Consider the following 20,731-nt stretch of genomic DNA (forward strand, 5'->3'; position numbering starts at 1 on the left):
AAGAAAGAAAGAAAGAAAGAAAGAAAGAAAGAAAGAAAGAAAGAAAGAAAGAAAGAGGGAAAGGAGGAAGGAAATAAAGGGAAAGAAAAGGAGGAAAAAAAGAGTGAGGGAAAGGAAGAAGGAACATGCTATGCTAATTTTATATTCATACATATATATATATATATATATAATTTATAATAATTTATAAATATATAATATATTGTATATACATATAATATTGATAATAATATTATAATGGAATACAATATTATACTACTATTAATACAATATAATAATATTAATTATATATTAAATGTAACGTTACTAATAATATTACCATATAATGATATAGTACAATATAGTAATTTAATGCTTATGTTGTGCTATGCTAATAATATATTGTATGTTCATTTGATTTGTAAGCCGCACTCTTCCGGGGTGAGAAGAGCAGGATATAAATGTAGTCAATAAATACGTAAATAAATATTACTAATAATATTACCATAGAATGATATAGTACAATATAGTAATTTAATGCTTATGTTGTGCTATGCTAATAATATATTGTATGTTCATTTGATTTGTAAGCCGCACTCTTCCGGGGTGAGAAGAGCAGGATATAAATGTAGTCAATAAATACGTAAATAAATATTACTAATAATATTACCATAGAATGATATAGTACAATATAGTAATTTAATGCTTATATTGTGCTATGCTAATAATATATTGTATGTTCATTTGATTTGTAAGCCGCACTCTTCCGGGGTGAGAAGAGCAGGATATAAATGTAGTCAATAAATACGTAAATAAATATTACTAATAATATTACCATAGAATGATATAGTACAATATAGTAATTTAATGCTTATATTGTGCTACCCTAATAATATATTGTATGTTCATTTGATTTGTAAGCCGCTCTGAGTCCCCTCCGGGGTGAGAGGAGCGGGATATAAATGTAGTCAATAAATAAGGAAAGAAATAGAGAAAAAAAGGGGAAAAAGGAAGGAAGGAGGGGGAAAGGAGGAAGGAAAAGGGGAAAGGAAGGAAAGAAAGAAAACAGGAAAAGTAAGGAAAGGGAAGAAAGGAAGGAAGGAGAGAGAAAAGAGGAAGAAAGAAAAGAAAGGTAGGCTGTTAGGAATGGTGGGAGTTGCAGTCCAAAACACCTGGAGGGAGGGCCCAAGTTGGCCCAGGCCTGCTATGATCTTGTATCTACTGACCAGCATTGACTTCTTTCACAATTCTCTTTTGAAACATGCCAGGGATATTTCAGAATTGGCCGTTACAGGGACCGCTGGCTCCTGGTGTGCCGCCAATTGGCAAGCGAGAGGGTGAACTCAGTGCCTGCGGAGGTAGAAAGAGAGAGAGAGTCACACGCAGGTGAGTCACATTAGCGTCACCAGGTCCACGCTGACCTCTCTTCCAAAAAAAAAATTGAGTGAAGTTAAAAAAGGAGAAACCTAAAGGTAGTCAAATGCATCGAATACAGGTCTGTTGTTCCCCCAAACAGACACATTGCCATATTCCACCCCTCCACCCATGACTCCTGACTCTACTCACTGTGAGTCCCATATCTCATAAAATCTACCCTTATATCTATTTTAGTAAATTCCCCTTGCAGTTCTTTCAAAGTCCACGTTCATCTTCCTTTCCATGTCTTCAAATGCCAGCCTCCATTTTTTAAACTCTTCATTGTGTTGAAAGCTTTCGCGGCCAGAATCACTGGCTTGCTGTGAGTTTTCCAGGCTGTGTTCCAGAAGCACTCTCTCCTGACGTTTCGCCCACATCTACGGCAGGCATCCTCAGAGGCTGCAAGGTCTGTTGGAAACTAGGCAAGTGAACTGTCTCTATATATCTGTTGAATAGTCCAGGATGGGAGAAAGAACTCTTGTCTGCTTGAATGTTGCCGTTGGCCACCTTGATTATAATAATATAATAATAATACAGTAGAGTCTCACTTATCCAAGGTTCTGGATTATCCAAGCCATTTTTGTAGTCAATGTTTTCAATATATCGTGATATTTTGGTGCTAAATTCGTAAATACAGTAATTACAACATAACATTACTGCGTATTGAACTGCTTTTTCTGTCAAATGTGTTGTATAACATGGTGTTTTGGTGCTTAATTTGTAAAATCATAACCTAATTTGATGTTTAATAGGCTTTTCCTTAATCCCTCCTTATTATCCAAGATAATTTGCTTACCCAAGGTTCTGCTGGCCCGTTTAGCTTGGATAAGTGAGACTCTACTGTACTTTATTTTTCTATCCCGCCACCATCTCCCCAAAGGGACTCGGGGCAGCTAATATGGGGCTAAGCCCAAAACAGAAACAAAACATAACAAGTTAAAACAAGTATCAGTGACTAAAAACAGTGTCAACACAACAATCAAATAAAATAAACAATTAAATAATTCAATTATGATTAAAGCACATTAGCATTGAATGGTCTTGCAGCTTCAAAGCCTGGCTGCTTCCAGCCTGGGGGAAGCCAGATGCTGTGTCAGAGCACTTGATGAATCAACCTGGACACAGCATAATATTATTTGAGAACACAGAAATGTTGGACCACTCTCACAACCACATCAGACGACATAGAGAAGCCATTAAAATCCACAAGTGTGGGCAATTTCAACAGAAATGAGGAAACCATGAAAATGAAAAAAATCTGGTTATCAGTATTTTTTAAAAAAACTAAAATCTGGACAGTAAAGAAAGAACAACACTCAAAAAAACAGGGAAATCCCAGCCCGTTTAGCTTGGATAAGTGAGACTCTATTTTTCTAGGTTTTGATTGAGAGACTTACCTTGGATGGCTATGTCTTTTGTGACCAAATTTGGTGTGATTGGGTTCAGTGGTTTTGTTGTTTACACCATAGTAAAACGTCACATTACATTTTATATATATATAGATTGTACGCAATCAACTAGGAAAAAAAATAAACATAATAATGATAATATCTAAGTCCCCAATCCCCTGGAAGGGCAAAGGAGGAGGCGTGCGCATCAGCCAGTATCTTACAGTTTGTACATTATGTTCAGACTCTAATGTTCTAATGTTTTGATGTTGATGCTTTATGCTGGTTTGTATATTTATACTATTTTACCTGTTTTACATTGGTTTAATTATGCTGTATTTTATTGTATGTTGAAACTGGGCTTGTCCCCATGTGAGCCACCCCAAGTCCCCTCTGGGGAGATGGGAGCGGGATATAAAAATAAAGTTATTATTATTTTATTATGATACAGCAAACAAGATAGATATGCTGGATTTCGCATCACAAAATCACAAGTCGAACACTTCCCAAGTGTCTAGGACTGTGTGATGTATTTTCAGATGTTGCTGCAGATCCCAGCAGGGTGGCCTTTTGCTGTTGGCAGATCGTGATTTTGTCAATGTCTATTGTTTCCAAATGCCGGCTGAGATCTTTTGGCACGGCACCCAATGTGCCCATCACCACCGGGACCACCTGCACTGGTTTCTGCCAGAGTCTTTGCAGTTCAATCTTGAGGTCCTGAGAGCGGCTGAGTTTTTCCTGTTGTTTTTCGTCAATGCGACTGTCACCTGGGATGGCAACATCAATGATCCAAACCTTTTTCTTTTCCACAACTGTGATGTCTGGTGTGTTGTGTTCCAGAACTTTGTCAGTCTGGATTCAGAAGTCCCACAGTATCTTTGCCTGCTCATTTTCCAATACTTTTGCAGGTTTGTGACCCCACCAGTTCTTTGCTGCCGGAAGGTGGTACTTGAGGCATAAGTTCCAATGAATCATTTGGGCCACATGGTTGTGCCTCTGTTTGTAGTCTGTCTGTGCGATTTTCTTACAGCAGCTGAGGATATGATCAATGGTTTTGTTGGTTTCCTTGCACAGTCTGCATTTTGGTCATCAGCTGATTTTTCGATCTTGGCCTTAATTGCATTTGTTCTGATGTCTTGCTCCTGGGCTGCAAGGATCAGGCCTTCTGTCTCCTTCTTCAGGGTCCCATTTGTGAGCCAGAGCCAGGTCTTCTCCTTCTCAGCTTTTCCTTCAATTTTGTCAAGGAACTTTCCATGCCATGTTTTGTTGTGCCAGCTGTCAGCTCTAGTTTGCAGTGCGGTTTTCTTGTACTGGTTTTTTGTCTGCTCTGCTTTGAGGAGTTTCTGATTTTTGACTTCAATCAAAGCAGGTTTTCACTTTGCTTTACGAGGATGATGGTCTTCCATGTGTGATGTATTATTATTATTATTATTATTATTATTACACATATAAAATGCCCCAAAGTCAAAAAGAACACTTGGCACAAAGGGAGGAAAAACACAGCCGAGCGCCAAATGGAGAAGAGTGTTTACAAGAGACGAAGAAGCGGAGGCCCAAATTGGCAGCAGGAAGAGCCTCACCGCCCAGTGGATGGACCAGATGCTGAGCCACAAGACAGGCCGGCCCTGGGCCTTCTGAATGCCTCTCTGTCTCTCTCCTGCGAGGGAGGCAGGGTGGGTAACTGGCCTCCTCCCAGTCTGGCGCTGGGGACCGGGATGTGGCCGGAGGAGCACCCACACAGCCAAACGCATCCGCTCGCTCCCAGACAAGGCTGGCCTGGCCGCCGTGAGTCAGATGGATTGGCAACCTCAAGGCTCTGGTTTGGCCACTGGAGCTGGGACACAAAACCAGCTCAGCTTCCCAGTGACGGTGCCCTGCTTGGTTCAAGGCACTGTTGTTGCAGGACAGAGACCCCTCGTGAAGCAAGAGGCCCATCTGTGGTCACAAGGAAAACAGCCCACCTCCTCGACCACAACACAAAGGCTGGGTATCAAGAGATCTCTCTGCAGGAGGCCCGCACTGCTCTTGGCTGAAGATCTGGGTCAGTGGAAGTGGAAAGGGATCGTTTTCTTGGAAAACATGACTTCAGGGTCACTTCCTATTGAAAAAAGAGACACTCTTGGACTTTAAACCAGTCAGTGTAGGTGGAAGAGATGACACAGTTGTGCCCAAGGCAAGGCACAAGGCACTATGAGATCCTCCGTCCTCTTAACATTGCCCAATCCTGCTTTATTTAAAAAGAATTCATCTATATACACATAATTAGGAGCCTCCGGTGGCTCAGTGTGTTAAAGCGCTGAGCTGCTGAACTTGCAGCTATATTCACAGATGTCTATTATATACAGCAAAAAGGAAAAAAAGGAAAAGTATGGAATATAATATACTTTAAACTTGCTGAACTTGCAGACCAAAAGGTCTCAGGTTCAAATCCGGGGAGCAGAGTGAGCGCCCGTTGTTAGCTCCAGCTTTTTAAATTTTCATTTGTGTGTTTTCGGTATTTGAGGTTATTGTATGTTTGTTTGTTTTGTATCTGTAAGCCGCCCTGAGTCCCTGCGGGGAGATGGAGGCGGGATATAAGAATAAAATTATTATTATTATTATTATTATTATTATTATTATTATTATTATTACTATTGAGGGGACTGACCCACCATGGTGGGAGCTGTAGTTCATCCTTCAGGACCCAACCGATGATGCATCTAGAGCAAACTTGCCCAACATGACAAACTAACTGATGGAGTTTCAGGGGGTTAACCTGGCACGATGTGAGTTGTAGTTCACCCACAACCTTATTCATTTTGTAAAATAAAAAAATTATTTTTTTTTTTTCAAATAACCCAGGGCAACGCTAGTAAATAGGGAGCCACTATTGCCGGAGACATTTGAGCCACTTTTGCAGGACAAAGCCCCCTCGTGATGCAAGAGGTTTGTCTGTGGTCACGAGGAAAACAGCTCACCCCCGGTTTAGGGCCACAGCACAATGGCCGGGGCTTGTGACCACCCTCTCAAGGTATCTCTGCAGGTCAGGGCTCCATTCATCTCGGCACATCACCTTGGATTTTGCCCAGTCACCAGCTATTTTGAGCTCTCGCCCATTGTGTTGTTGCCCTGATCTAATTGTTTTATGGTTTAATGGCACCGCTGTGTACTATTTCGAGATCCATGCCACTACAAAAGGGAGTTTCAGATAACAAAGCGAACCCAAATACCTTTGGGGCCAGAGAGGAAAGGCCTCGCCCCAATAAGGTTTGGTTGGCATGTGCCTTGGAGAGGTAAAGAGCAAAGATGGAAGCCAACGTGACCTTCTGGAAGACCAAGCCTGGCCAGGCCGCAGTGCAGGAGCAGCACGGGGGCTTCCTCTGGGGTTTGTTTTGTGACTCAGCCTTTGTGTGACTCTGATGAGGATTCTGGGATGCAGTTTCAGGATGATGGGATTCAGGTTCAGGATGAGTTTCAAAATGACTCTGATGGGAATTATGGGATTCAGGTGCAGAGTGTCCCTGCTGTGGGAGATGAGGAGCAGGGAGGTTTCCCCATGGGAAGAAATGATGTTGTTAATGATGATGGTTTTTGTTTTGAAAAGAGGAATTAAGGAGGCTACATGTGACGCTGAGATGAGTGTAGTTAAGAACAAAATGGAGAAAGAGAAAGATAAGGAAAAAAGAGGGGTCGGAAGAAAAGATTCACTTACGGATGACTATAGTCTAAAAGATGTAATGTTTGAAATCTTAAAACTACAAACGGAAGTAATTAAATTACAGGAGAAACAGGATATCCAATTTAATAAGGTAAAGGAAGAAATGATGAACATGAGGAAAGAATTGAAGGAAGAGATACAGACATTGGTTAAGGCAGAAATAAACAAATTGAAAGAGGACCTGGATGTAACAAAACAAGAGGGAAAAGCGAGAGCAGAAGAAAATAAGGTGATCTTTAATAACCAAAAAGAAATGAGGAAAGAACTGAAAATAATTGACAAAGAGATAAAAGCAATTTATCTCGCCGCTTCTCTAGATCGGGCTAGTTGTTTGGAATTTCGGGGTTTGCACAAAAGTCTCAGAATAGCAAATAAGAGGGAGGTCAAAGGACAAAGAAATGCCTTCATGTTATGCTATTAAAACAGTCTGCTGAGAGGGAAATCTTCGTCAAAGCAATTTCCTCGCTTGAGTCAAGAAACAAGTCTGCTTTCCTGTATTATAGCCTGGATGTTTCCTTGTTTCTGGGACTTTGGCTTCGTTTTAAGGACCTTGTTTCATGCCTAAGGTTTCCATGGATTTGTTTCTTACAGCCTTGTTTTTGGAACTATCTTTTGGAACTGAACTTTTGCCTTTTATGAACTATCTTTTCCCTATTCCTTAATAAACTACAAAAGACTACATTTGGTGTGCAGTCTGGTGTCTTTAGCAAGGTGAAGCTATCCTGAGGTGCGACAAGAACTGCCCAGCCTCTTTGTCCTTCCATACAAGGCTAAAATAACTGCCCTGCGGAACAGACCCCGTGACAAAGCCTTCAAAGGGTGTTATTTTTGCAGCTGCAAAAAAGACCGTGCAGGAAACACAGAATTGAGTCAGATGCAACCCGACAAACCAAACCGCCAGTCTCATTAAGGCAGCCTTAATGAGGCCGCTGTTCCCAGCTGAGCAGAGTCCTTTGCATCAGAACCAGGCGTTCTCCGGATGCCGCCGCTCACCCCGGAAAGGAAGGAAAACAGCCCAACGAGGGGCTTCATCCTGCAAGGGATCGGTCCCCTGAGGCTCCTGGGTCCCAGCAGTGCTGCAAATCTCAAAAGCCAGTTTCCGAAATGAGGTTCAGAGGCAAAGAGATGAAAAATACAACAGGCTTTATTTTGCAAAATAGAGACCTGCCGGCAGCATGAAAAACGGTCACCCCGAGACACAGCTCGGGTGGGGCTTTATAGGATTTTCAAGGACATTTCACACCTCCCCAAATCCTTTTTCCCAGGCTCTCTTTCCTTTCCTTTCCCCTTTCATCCTACGATAGTACCTTTGATTAGATGCTTATCCAAACAGTTCTGGAAAACACAATTTCTATCACTATGCCATCTGGGGCCTGCCATAGATGTGGGCAAAACGTCAGGAGAGAATGCTTCTGGAACATGGCCATACAGCCCGGAAAACATACAACAACCCAGTGATCCTGGCCATGAAAGCCTTCGACAACACTTTCATAATTTCGAACATTTGCCTCTACGCATAATGAGAGTAAAGGTTTTGGAGCTCCCGGTGGTGCAGCGTGTTAAAGCGCTGAGCTGCTGAACTAATGGATGGAAAGGTCGCAGGTTCGAATATGGGGAGCGAAATGAGCTCCCACTGTTAGCCCCAGCTTCTGCCAACCTAACAGTTCGAAAACATAAAATGTGAGTAGATCGATAGGCAGGAAGGTAACGGTGCTCCATGCAGTCATGCCAGTGGCCACATGACCTTGGAGGTGTCTACGGACAACGCCAGCTCTTCGGCTTAGAAGTGGAGAGGAGCACCAACCTCCAAAGTTGGACACAACTAGGTTTAACGTCAGGGGAAAACCTTTACCTTTACCTATACCATCTGGGCCTTTTGAAGCCTCATTTTGACCCAACTGATCAAAATCAAACTACATCAAAATGCCATTTCTAATTCCTAGACCCAAGTGCTGTCTCTAAGTTTTATTGCCTGCTTGTTTGAGTTCCCTGAGTCACACTGTGGAATTTTACAGTGTTTTTATAGATGCTTGGTTGATATTGTTACTTATGTTTTTTAAATGACTGATCTTATATATTGGCATTTTACCGGTAATTGTGCAGTTCCCGGCACATGTTGCACTTGTGCTGCTGCACCTCACAATGTATATTTTGCACGCTCTGTTTTATCCTGCTTGCATCCTACTTTTAACAGTTGGATTTTACAGTATTTTGTATAGATGTTTGTGTGATGTTGTTTCTGTAAATGCATATGACCATTGGTCGGAGCATTAATAAATTGATTGATTGATTGATTGATATTTGACGGAACAAACTTTCCCACCTTGGGCCTGGGTCTTGCAGTGTCTCAATGAAGCGCAGGCAAGCCACAGAAGGTTAAATTGCCTCTGCGTCTGTCTGTCTCTGTTTAATGTGTTTATGGGCATTGAATGTTTGCCCTATGTGTGTATAATGTGATCCGCCCTGAGTCCACTTCGGGGTGAGAAAGAAGGGCGGAATATAAATACTGTAAATAAATAAATAAATAATAAAAGCAGTCCAGTGCCAGCCAATCTGCTTCCTCAACCGTAGGGTCTTCACCAAGGCCCCATTCTGTCGGTGAAGGTCTGCAAGATCCAGAGTGGCTTCAAAGTCCATATTCAGAAATGTCCTGGCAGGCCTGGCACTCCGTGTTCCCGTCCTTTGCGCCCTTAACCCGGCCAAAGTCCAGGAGTCTTGTGGCCAGATCTGATTCCGGTCCAAGGGCAGGCGGAATCAGAGCTGGGTGCACATACACACACACACATCCGAACTCCTGGATTTTGGAAGAGCTTCAGAATCAGTCCGCATAGAGTTGGTGGGCTATCCAGTCCAACCCCTTGCCAAGAAGCAGGAAAATCGCATTCAAAACACCCCTGACAGATGGCCATCCAGCCTCTGTTTCAAAGCCTCCAAAGAAGGAGCCTCCACCACACTCTGAGGCAGAGAGTTCCACTGCTGAACAGCTCTCAAAATTATAAGATAAATCTTGTAAGAGAGTTAGGGAGAGATGGGGAGCCTGGTGGTCATTCCACAGAGACCAATATTGCTGCATATGCTTGTATTTGACTACGTTTCTGTGTGTGTGTATGTTAAGAGAAAAACACCTGGTCAATTAGAATTCATAGTTGGGTAATTAGAACAATCAAGGATAACAAGCTTGAACCACTCCCTGAATGGGGTATAACTTAAGGAATGTTTGTAATACATTTTGGGACTTACTGAATCACTTACAGTAGAGTCTCACTTATCCAACACTCGCTTATCCAGCATTCTGGATTATCCAACACAGTTTTGTAGTCAATGTTTTCAATACATCGTGATATTTTGGTGCTAAATTCGTAAATACGGTAATTACTACATAGCATTACTGCCTATTGAACTACTTTTTCTGTCAAATTTGTTGTATAACATGATGTTTTGGTGCTTCATTGGTAAAATCATAACCTAATTTGATGTTTAATAGGCTTTTCCTGGATGCCTCCTTATTATCCAACATATTCGCTTATCCAACATTCTGCTGGCCCGTTTATGTTTATATCTAGCTCTGTATTGTTTATATAAGCATTGAATGTTTACCTGTTACTATGTTGGAAGCCGGCCTGAGTCCCCAGGGGGAGATAGGGTGGGATCCAAATGAAGTTTTTATTATTATTATTATTATTATTATTATTATTATTATTATTATTATAAGGTTATTGTTGATACCATAATGTTTTTGTTGCCCCTACCTTTCCACTTATAGAGCTAGTTTATTGCTTTTCTTTGAAATACGGTAAATATTCAAAAACATTTAACCTACTGATGCCTCGATTAATGAAATTTTATTGGTATCTATTTTTATTTCTGAAATTTACCTGTAGCTACTGCATTTCCCACCCTCGGCTTATACTCGAGTCAATAAGTTATCCCAGTTTTTTGTGGTAAGATTAGTGCCTCGGCTTATATTTGGGTTGGCTTATACTCGAGTATATACGGTAACCCAGGCAGCAGAGCCAGTGGGGCGGCACCGTGGGAACTGCTGCACAGCAACCCTTGGGAGGGTCACAGCCTCTCCATCCCAATGGCAACGGCACTGTCTCAGCCCAGAAAGGACTAACATATATATTTTTGCATCTGACTTGTAAAAGCAGATAAAATATTTAATATGTATTTTTACAATTTATTTTACCAGCATGGAATACAGGATGAATATATCAAAGTAGTCAGACAGTTATAGTTTCATGCCATCCCTGCAAAAATAGTATCCAGGTATCTGCTAATTAAAAAGAAATCAATTTGCAATTTTGAAGTGATACAGTTCAATCTACCACAAAATACAAAGGGCTGCAAAAAATGTCTCATTCCAATAGTGTATATAAGTTATTAAATAATGATCTTATTTAAAATATAAATGAAGCCATAAGTCTTTCCCACATGCAGTATTATTGATTATTAAAGAAACATGTAAAAAGGTCATTGGTTTGCTTTGTTAACCACTGTAGAAAATGCCAATTCTCTGGTCACATACTTGACTAGTTTAGCACTTAATGGTACTGAATTGTTACAAATGATTTTAAATACTGTTAATTCCAATTCTCCACTGATAAAGAATGAGACTTGAATATGGCAGTCTTCACCAGAGCCAGAGCCAGCCTTCTCTTGCTGCCGGTTGCCCAAACAGCTCCCGGGCTTGCAGGAGATGGAAGGACCCAGCCAGGCCAAGGCAATGCTGACGCATCTGTGAGGACAAGAAGTAAACACACACCCACTGATGGGCAACTGGTAATAATCAGGAGGACCCACTCAGTGTTGGGTCTGCATGCTGCGCCAGCAAAAACAAAGCATCCGGCACTTGCTGCGCGGCCTCTGCCCTCCTTTTCTCAGGAGAGAGTGCTGCCAAAACCGGCGGCCTGTGGGTCGTCACGTGCCCAGCCCCACGGGGAAGGAGCCTGCCAGGAGTCAGCGGGTGCAACAGGGGCAGGGAGGGCAGAAAACACAAGCAGCACGGCTCCACCAGACAGAGGAACGGTCCGAAAGCCAAGCCCTTGACCCTGGGGCTCCGTTATTTTACGAGGAGCTGCAGAATTCCCTGGTGTGGCCCTTCTGGCTGCAGAGGAACATGCAACAGCCCATGACATCCACACCTCTTTCTTCCCCTTCAGGAAATGCCCACGCAGCAGGACACATTGCTGCCCATCCCCTGTTCGGATATCAGCCAGCACACCAATGACTTAAATCAAGAAACAGTACTGGAGAGAAATAAATGAAGCCATCCAGAAAATACTCAAAATGAAAATCCAGAGAGAACCGGAATAATAATAATAATAATAATAATAATAATAATAATAATAATAATACTTTATTTATACCCCGCCACCATCTCCCCGTGGGAACTAGGGGCAGCTCACAATGTTACAAAAGTAACAACGCAAATACATAAACAATACACTAAAAACCTGGCTCTTCAAAAAGGCCTTCGACAATTAATTATTAGGTTGAACTATCTGCCCATCCAACTACAGGTTTTTTCTGCCACTACTATTTTGCACTTTATTGAGAAACTGCCTCTCCCATTTGATATATTTTGCACTTTGGCCCAGATCCTTGTTTTACTCTCCTGCTTTTAATATTTTATGCTAAATGTTGATTACTATGATGGTTTTATTGATATTGATGTTTTCTTGTTGGAATAATTGTTTTATCATTTTATTGTTGTATGTTTTTGGGCTTGGTCCCCATGTAAGCCGCTCCGAGTCCCCATTGGGGAGATGGAGCGGGGTATAAAAATAAAGTTGTTATTATTATTATTATTATTATTATTATTATTATTCACACAGTTTAAAACACAAGAAGATGATAAAACAGATAAAACAGAAGTTAAAACAAAGGTTTATACAACAGTAATAATATTAATAGTAATAATATTATACAACCACCAATGCAATTCAGTCATATATATTTCTTACTAGGGATGCTAGATATAGAAAAAGACAAAACAAGGAGACTCTATTTAACTTTCTGGCTACTGCAGCCAGAATAGTTTATGCCAGAATCTGGAGACAAACAGAAATACCGATAAAAGAAGACTGGCTACACAAAGTGTTAGAGATTATGAATATGGACCGACTTACATATTGGCTAACGCCCAACCACGGCTTACCCAAGAAAGAAATTAACTGGGACCTTGTAAAAGATTATCTGAAACAGATGAAGATAGACTTCATTTGTTGATCGTATGCAGTCTCAAGGAATAGAAGACAGAGGGGAAGTAGAATTAAAACAAGAATAAACAGACGTAATTTGAACTATAGGACTAACAAAGAAGGAAGTCAACAAACCTCTCTCCCCCCCTTTTTTTCATTTTTTTCCCTTTTTTTAGAATTTACTATTTTTAGATAGAATTTTCTTTTTATATATATATACAGGCATACATCTTTTTTCCCACCCTTTTTTTCCTTAATTTATTGATGTTCGATTCTAATTTTACATTTACATGTGGAGTTATTCGGGATTATTTTGTCGGTACCTGTTTGTTTTATTAAGGCATATCCGCTCTGAGTCCCCCTGGGGAGATAGGATGGAATCTAAATAAAGTTTTTATTATTATTATTATTATTATTATTATTATTATTTTATTATGACACAGCAAAGAAGATAGATATGCTGGATTTCATATCACAAGTCGAACCCTTCCCAAGTGTCTAGGACTGTGTGATGTATTTTCGGATGATGCGTGCAGAACCCAGCAGGGTGGCCTTTTGCAGCTGGCAGATCGTAATTTTGTCAATGTCTATTGTTTCCAAATGCCGGCTGAGATCTTTTGGCACAGCACCCAGTGTGCCCATCACCACCGGGACCACCTGCACTGGTTTTTGCCAGAGTCTTTGCAGTTCAATCTTGAGGTCCTGAGAGCGGCTGAGTTTTTCCTGTTGTTTTTCATCAATTAAACTGGCGACATCAATGATCCAAACCTTTTTCTTTTCCACAACTGTGATGTCTGGTGTGTTGTGTTCCAGAACTTTGTCAGTCTGGATTATTATTTATTTCCAAATAAAGATGTACAAGAAAAGGAGACAGGACATGTGAGGCAGACACAAATAGAGACCTGCAAAAAGCAATCATGTTTGTGTTGTATTTCCAAATAAAGATGTACAAGAAAAGGAGAAAGAACATGAGAGGCAGACACAAATTGAGGCCTGCAAAAAGCAATCATGTTTGTATTATGAGCAACATCCTGGAACCCTAACTTGCATTCACAGCAGCAACCAAGGTTCTCTGAGTTTCTGCTTGTGGGTGTCACCCTCCTCAGGAAATGGTCAACACCAAACAGGGTCCCCATGTCCAATCCTGCCAGACCTCTGGCAAGGGAGCAAGAAGCCCCCAGCCCTGCTTTGGGGACCCCCGACAGACCAGAGCCCCGTGACAGAGACTAGATGTACTTGTAGACCACCTTCTCGGGCACCGTCTGCACTTCCATCTTGACGGGACACTTGTAGAGGAAGGACAGCAGAGTTTCTGTGTAGCCAATCAGGAAGTAGAATTTGGACGGGGGAAGCCTCTGCAGGAAGACGGCGCAGATGATCACGGTGTTGGCGCGGCGCTTCAGCACAATCTCGCTGGCCAGGCAGCCGTGGAAGGTGCCGTGGATGAACTTGCGGATGAAGACGTCCTCCACGGCACGCTCTGCCGCCCCCAGTTCTCCATCAAGGTGGCCTACAGGGAGGGAAGAGAAGAGGAAAGTCCAGTTTTGTTGGCTTCCTGGTGATAGTAGGTTGCTGTGAATTTCCCAGGCTGTCTGGCCATGTTCCAGAAGCATTCTCTCCTGACATTTCACCCACACCTATGGCAGGCACCCTCAGAGGTTGTGAGGTGGCCAATTGCACCATTCAAGGTGGCCAATTGCACCATTCACACTTGCCTCCAACAGACAAGAGTTCTTTCTCCCACCCTGAACATTGTTCCACAGATATATAAACCCCACTTGCCTAGTTTCCAACAGACCTCACAACCTCTGAGGATGCCTACCACAGATGTGGGTGAAACATCAGGAGAGAATGCTTCTGGAACATGGCCATACAGCCTGGAAAACTCACAGCAACCCATGAAGGCCTTCGATAACACTTTTCTGGTGTTGTGTTGGAGCGAAAGAGACCTCCAGTCCCACCAGAAAGTCTGCGCTTAGAGGACCTGAAGCCCAAGATGCCCAGTCTCAGAGGTTCCTACATCAGACCCTAAAAGGCAAGCAGAGGGACAAGCAATCATCCCACTGAACTGGCCTTCCCCCCGGGCATACAGTCTCCTTCAATACACAGCTACCCTGTTTCCCTGAAAATAAGACATCCCCAGAAAATAAGACCTAGTAGAGGTTTTGCTGAATTGCTAAATATAAGGCCTCCCCTGAAAATAAGACCTAGCAAAGTTTTTGTTGGAAGCATGCCCGCAGAACGAACACCAAAGCATGTAGGATCGATAAATGTACATACCATAGATCAGGGGTCCCCAAACTTTTTAAACAGGGGGCCAGTTCACGATCCCTCAGACCTTTGGAGGGCTGGACTATAGTTTTTTTAAAAACTATGAACAAATTCCTATGCACACTGCACATAACTTATTTTGAAGTTAAAAAAACCAAACAGGAACAAATACAGCCTCAATGTTAATAATAATAATAATAATAATAATAATAATAATGAGTTGGAAGAGACCCCTTGGGCCATTTAGTCCAACTCCCTTCTGCTTTTTCGCACCAAAAACACAAGCAAAGCTCCCCTGACATATGGCCACCAAGCCTCAATGTTGTTGATGATGATGATGATGATGATAAAAGAAGGTTGGAAAAGACCCTTTGGGCCATTTAGTCCAACTCCCTTCTGTCTTTTTGCATCAAAAACACAAGCAAAGCACTCCTGACAAATGGCCACCAAGCCTCAATGTTAATGATGATGATAAAAAAGAGGGTTGGAAGAGACCCCTTGGGCCATTTAGTCTAACCCCCTTCTGCTTTTGTGCACCAAAAACACAAGCAAAGTACCCCTGACAGATGGCCACCAAGCCTCAATGTATAATAATAATAATAATAATAATAATAATAATAATAATAATAATAATAATAATAATAATAATAATTTTAAAAAGAGGGTTGGAAGAGACTCCCTGGGCCGGATAAATGGCTCCAATGGGCCACATGTGGCCCCCGGGCCGTAGTTTGGGGACCCCTGCCATAGATTGTTGTACATGGAAATAATGGTAGTAACAAGAAATTCTTGATAGGACTCACAGTTTGTCTGGTTATGCTGGCTTGTGATGACAACTAATGTACAGTATACAATAAATATTCAATTTTTGTTCAACAATAAATGTGAACTCTTCTTCATGGAAAAGTAAGGCATCCCCTGAAAATAAGACCTAACACATCTTTGGGAGCAAAAATTAATATAAGACACTGTCTTATTTTCGGGGAAACAGGGTATGCAAGGACCCTTCTGTCCCTCCGGCCTACTCACTGGTGTTCTGGGAGAGCCATCCCTTGCGGTGCGCAATGTAGTGTGGAGGGTTGATCTCTTCGTAACTCACCGGCTTGTCCCCCTTCCCCACACGGACGCGGGCTGCTTGGTTCTGGAAAAGAGATGCCAAAGTGTTAACGGTGAAGAGGAACCATCTCTTTTAAGGCTAGGAAGCAAAGAGCAGGGTCCGCAATAACCCTCCTGCCCAAGGACCTTGCCTTGGGTCTCTTGGCACGAGAAATAAAGTAAGATAGGAATAATAACAATAATAATAATAATACCTTCAAGCAGGAAGCAGTGGTCTGGAAGCCTCGGGAAGGGAAGAGAAGCCCCCTTGCAGCAACACCCAGTTGCCCCTCGAAGAAAACAAAGGCCTGGGAAGAGCAGATTGTGGTCATAGAATAATAGAGTTGGAAGAGACCACGTGGGCCATCTAGTCCAACCCCTTATTTGGAAAATTATGTCAATTGATTGTCGAATCACCCAATGGAGTAAGTTGAAATTATTTTATATTTTTCAAATGAGTGCATTGTTTTTAATTGTTGTTCTTAATTGTTATTATGCATTGTCGTTGCTTTATTATTGGACTGTTTTATGCTCTATGTTGGTATTGAATGTTTACCACGTTTAAACCACCCTGAGTCCCTTTTGGGATATAGAGCGGTATATAAATAAAGTTTTGCTATCGTTGTTTTTATTTATTTATTTACATTATTTATATTCCACCCTTCTCACCCAGAAGGGGACTCAAGGCGGATCACAATACACATATATATATGCAGTAGAGTCTCACTTACCCAACATAAACGGGCTGGCAGAATGTTGGATAAGCGAATATGTTGGATAATAAGGAGGGATTAAGGAAAAGCCTATTAAATATCAAATTACATTATGATTTTACAAATTATGCACTGAAACAGCATCTTTTACAACAAATTTGTCAGAAAAAGCAGTTCAATACACAGCAATGTTAAGTAGTAATTTCTGTATTTACGAATTTAGCACCAAAACATCACAATGGATTAAAAAGATTGACTACAAAAACACAGACTACTAAAAGTCAGACTGTGTTGGATAATCCAGAATGTTGGATAATTGAAAGTTGGATAAGTGAGGCTCTACTGTATGTGTGTGTGTGTGTGTGTGTGTGTATATATATATATATATACACACACACATATACATATATATATATATATACACAATATAATTTATAATAACTATAACATATATACGTATAATATTCATAATATTGTATTGTAATACGATATAATACTAATAATACAATATAAGAATATTAATTATATATTTTACATGTAATATTACTAATAATATTACAATAAATTGATATAGTACAATATATTAATTTATTGCCAGTATTGCACTATGCTAATAATATAATATTGTATGTAAATTTAATTTTTAAGCCGCTCTGAGTCCCCTTTGGGGTGAGAAGGGCAGCATATAAATGTAGCAAATAAATAAATCATATATATATATATATATATATATCTCACGTCTGTTTTTCTCAATCATATCTATCATCTCTCTCTGTCATATCGAGGGCCATCTATATGGCTGGATGGCCATCTGTCAGGAGGGATTGAATGGTGTCTTCTTTTATGGCTGAAAAGGGGGCTGGATGGCCTTTGGGATTCCTTCCAACTCTAGTGTTCTATTATATGCTTATTATCTCTCTTTCAATCATATCTGTCTCAATTGTATGTATCATATCTATGGCTAGGTGGCCATCTGTCGGGAGGGATTGAATTGTGCCTTTCTTTATGTTGGAAGAGGGGTTAGACTGGATGGCCCTTGGGATCCCTTCCAACTCTAGGTTCTATAACACTTATCTATCATCTCCCTCAATCACATCTGGGGCCATCTATCTATGGCTGGATGGCCATCTGTCGGGAGGGATCGAATGGTGTCTTCCTTTATGGCTGAAGCGGGGTTGGACTGCATAGCCTTTGGAGGTCCCTTCCAACTCTTAGGGTTTTATTATATGCCCATCATGTATATCTCAATCTGTTATCATATCTATGGCGGGATGGCCATCTGTCGGGAGGGATCGAATGGCTGGGAATCATAGCAGAAGAGGGTTGGATGGCCCTTGGGGGTTCTCTAACGTGTGGGAGGGGGGGTCGTTAACGGAACCGGAACCGGAACCGGGCTCCGTTTGTCCCCCGGACTCACCCGCAAGGCGGGACTCGACCAGGGCGCCGCCATCTTGGCCTGGGAATGTCGCGGGGGCGGGGCCGAGGCGCCAAGTCTCGCGAGAGGGAGAGAAGAAGGCGGCGGCGGCAATGGAGAACGGTGCAGGCGCGCCCCTAGTGGAGATTTGGAGAAACGCCCGGGTCACTTGGGGTCAACCAAAGTCTTATTTGTTTGCAAGAGTCTTGGACAGTAAAGGCTCCCAAAGTGACCCCTTAAAGGTGGAATCAGGTGTCAAACAGGGTGATGAGTTATTGCCCCAACCTTATTTCCCATCTTATTGATTTATTATTTATTTATTTATAAGCGACATTTATATCCCGCCCTTTAGATCCCCTTCTCCCTTGGGGATCCATCTCACCCAGCATAGTCTTTTTTTGAATTATTACTGTATATAATTGAGTATAAGCCTAGTTTTTCAGCCCTCTTTTTAAGACTTTTTAAGACTTCGGCTTATACTCAGGTGAGTTAAAAAAGCCCCCCTCGGCTTATACTCGGGTGAGGGTCCTGGTTGGCTTATATTTGGATCAGCTTATACTCGAGAATATATGGTACATTTATTATTTTTCTCTATTATTGTTGCTACTATTACATTTGTCATTTTTCTCTATTATTGTTGATACTATTACATTTATTTTACTCTATTTTTATTATTATTAATAATACATTTATTATTTCACTCTGATCTTATTATTATTATTATTGCATTGATTATTTTACTCTATTTATTATTACATGTATTATTTTCCTGTATGTATTACTGTGTATACCTGAGTATAAGCCTAGTTTTTCAGGCCTTTTTTTAAGATTGAAAAAGCCCCCCTCGGCTTATACTCGGGTGCAGGTCCTGGTTGGCTTATATTTGGATCAGCTTATACTCGAGAATATATGGTACATTTATTATTTTTCTCTATTATTGTTGCTACTATTACATTTGTCATTTTTCTCTATTATTGTTGATACTATTACATTTATTTTACTCTATTTTTATTATTATTATTAATACATTTATTATTTCACTCTGATCTTATTTATTATTATTGCATTGATTATTTTACTCTATTTATTATTACATGTATTATTTTCCTGTATGTATTACTGTGTATACTCGAGTATAAGCCTAGTTTTTCAGGCCTTTTTTTAAGATTGAAAAAGCCCCCCTCGGCTTATACTCGGGTGCAGGTCCTGGTTGGCTTATATTTGGGTCAGCTTATACTCGAGCATATATGGTACATTTATTATTTTTCACTATTATTGTTGCTACTATTACATTTGTTTTACTCTATTTTTTATTATTATTATTACATTTATTATTTCACTCTGATCTTATTATTATTATATTTATTATTTTACTCTATTTATTATTACATGTATTATTTTCCTGTATTTATTTTATTATGACACAGCAAACAAGATAGACATGCTGGATTACGTATCACAAAATCACAAGTCGAACACTTCCCAAGTGTCTAGGACTGTGTGATGTATTTTCGGATGATGCGTGCAGATCCCAGTAGGGTAGCCTTTTGCAGTTGGCAAATATTATTATTATTATTATTATTACATGTATTATTTTACTCTATTATTATTAAAAGGATACATAAGCACCTTGACATTGAAGAAGATGAGAATAATGATTTGATCAGAACTGGACAGTCTTATCTTAAATTTGAGCTTTATGTCAATATTCAAAAACATTTAACCTACTGATGCCTCAATTAATGTGATTTTATTGGTATCTATTTTTATTTCTGAAATTTACCGCTCTCGGCTTATACTTGAGTCAATGTTTTCCCAGTTTTTTTGTGGTAAAATTAGGTGCCTCGGCTTATATTTAGGTCGGCTTATACGTGAGTATATACAGTATTACCACCTGGCAGATGGTACAGGGTGACAAAGACAAGGACAAACAGCTTTTATCCCAGAGCGGTGGTTATGTTGAACACCATGGCTTCGCGTTGATGTGGCATTGGGGGCTTTGAGGTGGTGGTAGGACTGTGCAGGGATATGTGTTGTTTTGTGGTGTGTGCTGGGGGAAGCATTTAATTTCATTGTGCAATAGCACAATGACAACACAACTAGTCTAGTCTAGCCTATTCTATGTATTCGTCTATATACCCGGAGTGCCATTGGGACCACTCCCTTTTCCAGCTCTGAGAAGGAAGGCCTTCCTTGCAATGTCTTATTGTTGCCATCTGACAGACGGTACAGGGTGACAAAGACAAGGACAAACAGACTGAAAGATAGCTTTTCTCCTAGAGCTGTGGCTACGTTGAACTCCAAGGCTTCCCATTGATGTGGCACTGGGGGCGGATGGGTTTGTGTTTTGTGACGTGTGCTGGGGAAGGCATTGTATTTTGTTTTGCAATAGCACAATGACAATAAACCTATTCTATTCTATTCTATTCTATATATTCGTGTATATACCTGGACTGTCATTGGGACCATTGCCTGTCTTTCTTCTTTTTCCAGTTCAGAGAAGGTCACTGGGGGTGTGCGGTGGAAGTTGGAGTAGGGAGGAATGGGTTTGTGTT

General features: G+C 40.9%; 1 protein-coding gene across 1 annotated transcript; it reads right to left on the reverse strand.

Moving 5' to 3' along the window:
- Positions 1 to 11,814: 11,814 nt before the first annotated feature.
- On the reverse strand, positions 11,815 to 18,318 carry mrps24 (mitochondrial ribosomal protein S24). The gene is made up of 4 exons (XM_062960982.1): positions 18,180 to 18,318; positions 16,265 to 16,357; positions 15,984 to 16,095; positions 11,815 to 14,193 (listed from the first exon to the last, which is right to left on the reverse strand). Exons 1-4 carry the CDS (start codon positions 18,210 to 18,212, stop codon positions 13,910 to 13,912), a joined length of 522 nt encoding a protein of 173 aa, XP_062817052.1. The 5' UTR covers positions 18,213 to 18,318; the 3' UTR covers positions 11,815 to 13,909.
- Positions 18,319 to 20,731: the final 2,413 nt, after the last annotated feature.

Source organism: Anolis carolinensis, unplaced genomic scaffold, assembly GCF_035594765.1.
Source record: "Anolis carolinensis isolate JA03-04 unplaced genomic scaffold, rAnoCar3.1.pri scaffold_8, whole genome shotgun sequence".
In the NCBI taxonomy this organism is placed as follows: domain Eukaryota; kingdom Metazoa; phylum Chordata; class Lepidosauria; order Squamata; family Dactyloidae; genus Anolis; species Anolis carolinensis.

Bases quoted from the DNA above. Each gene is read 5' to 3' on its own strand.
- mrps24 (XM_062960982.1), bottom strand. From the start codon at position 18,212: ATGGCGGCGCCCTGGTCGAGTCCCGCCTTGCGG. The intron at 16,358-18,179 runs GTGAGTCCGGGG...TGCTCTTCCCAG, and splicing joins GGTCGAGTCCCGCCTTGCGG to GCCTTTGTTTTCTTCGAGGG. The intron at 16,096-16,264 runs GTATTATTATTA...TCTCTTTTCCAG, and splicing joins CCACTGCTTCCTGCTTGAAG to AACCAAGCAGCCCGCGTCCG.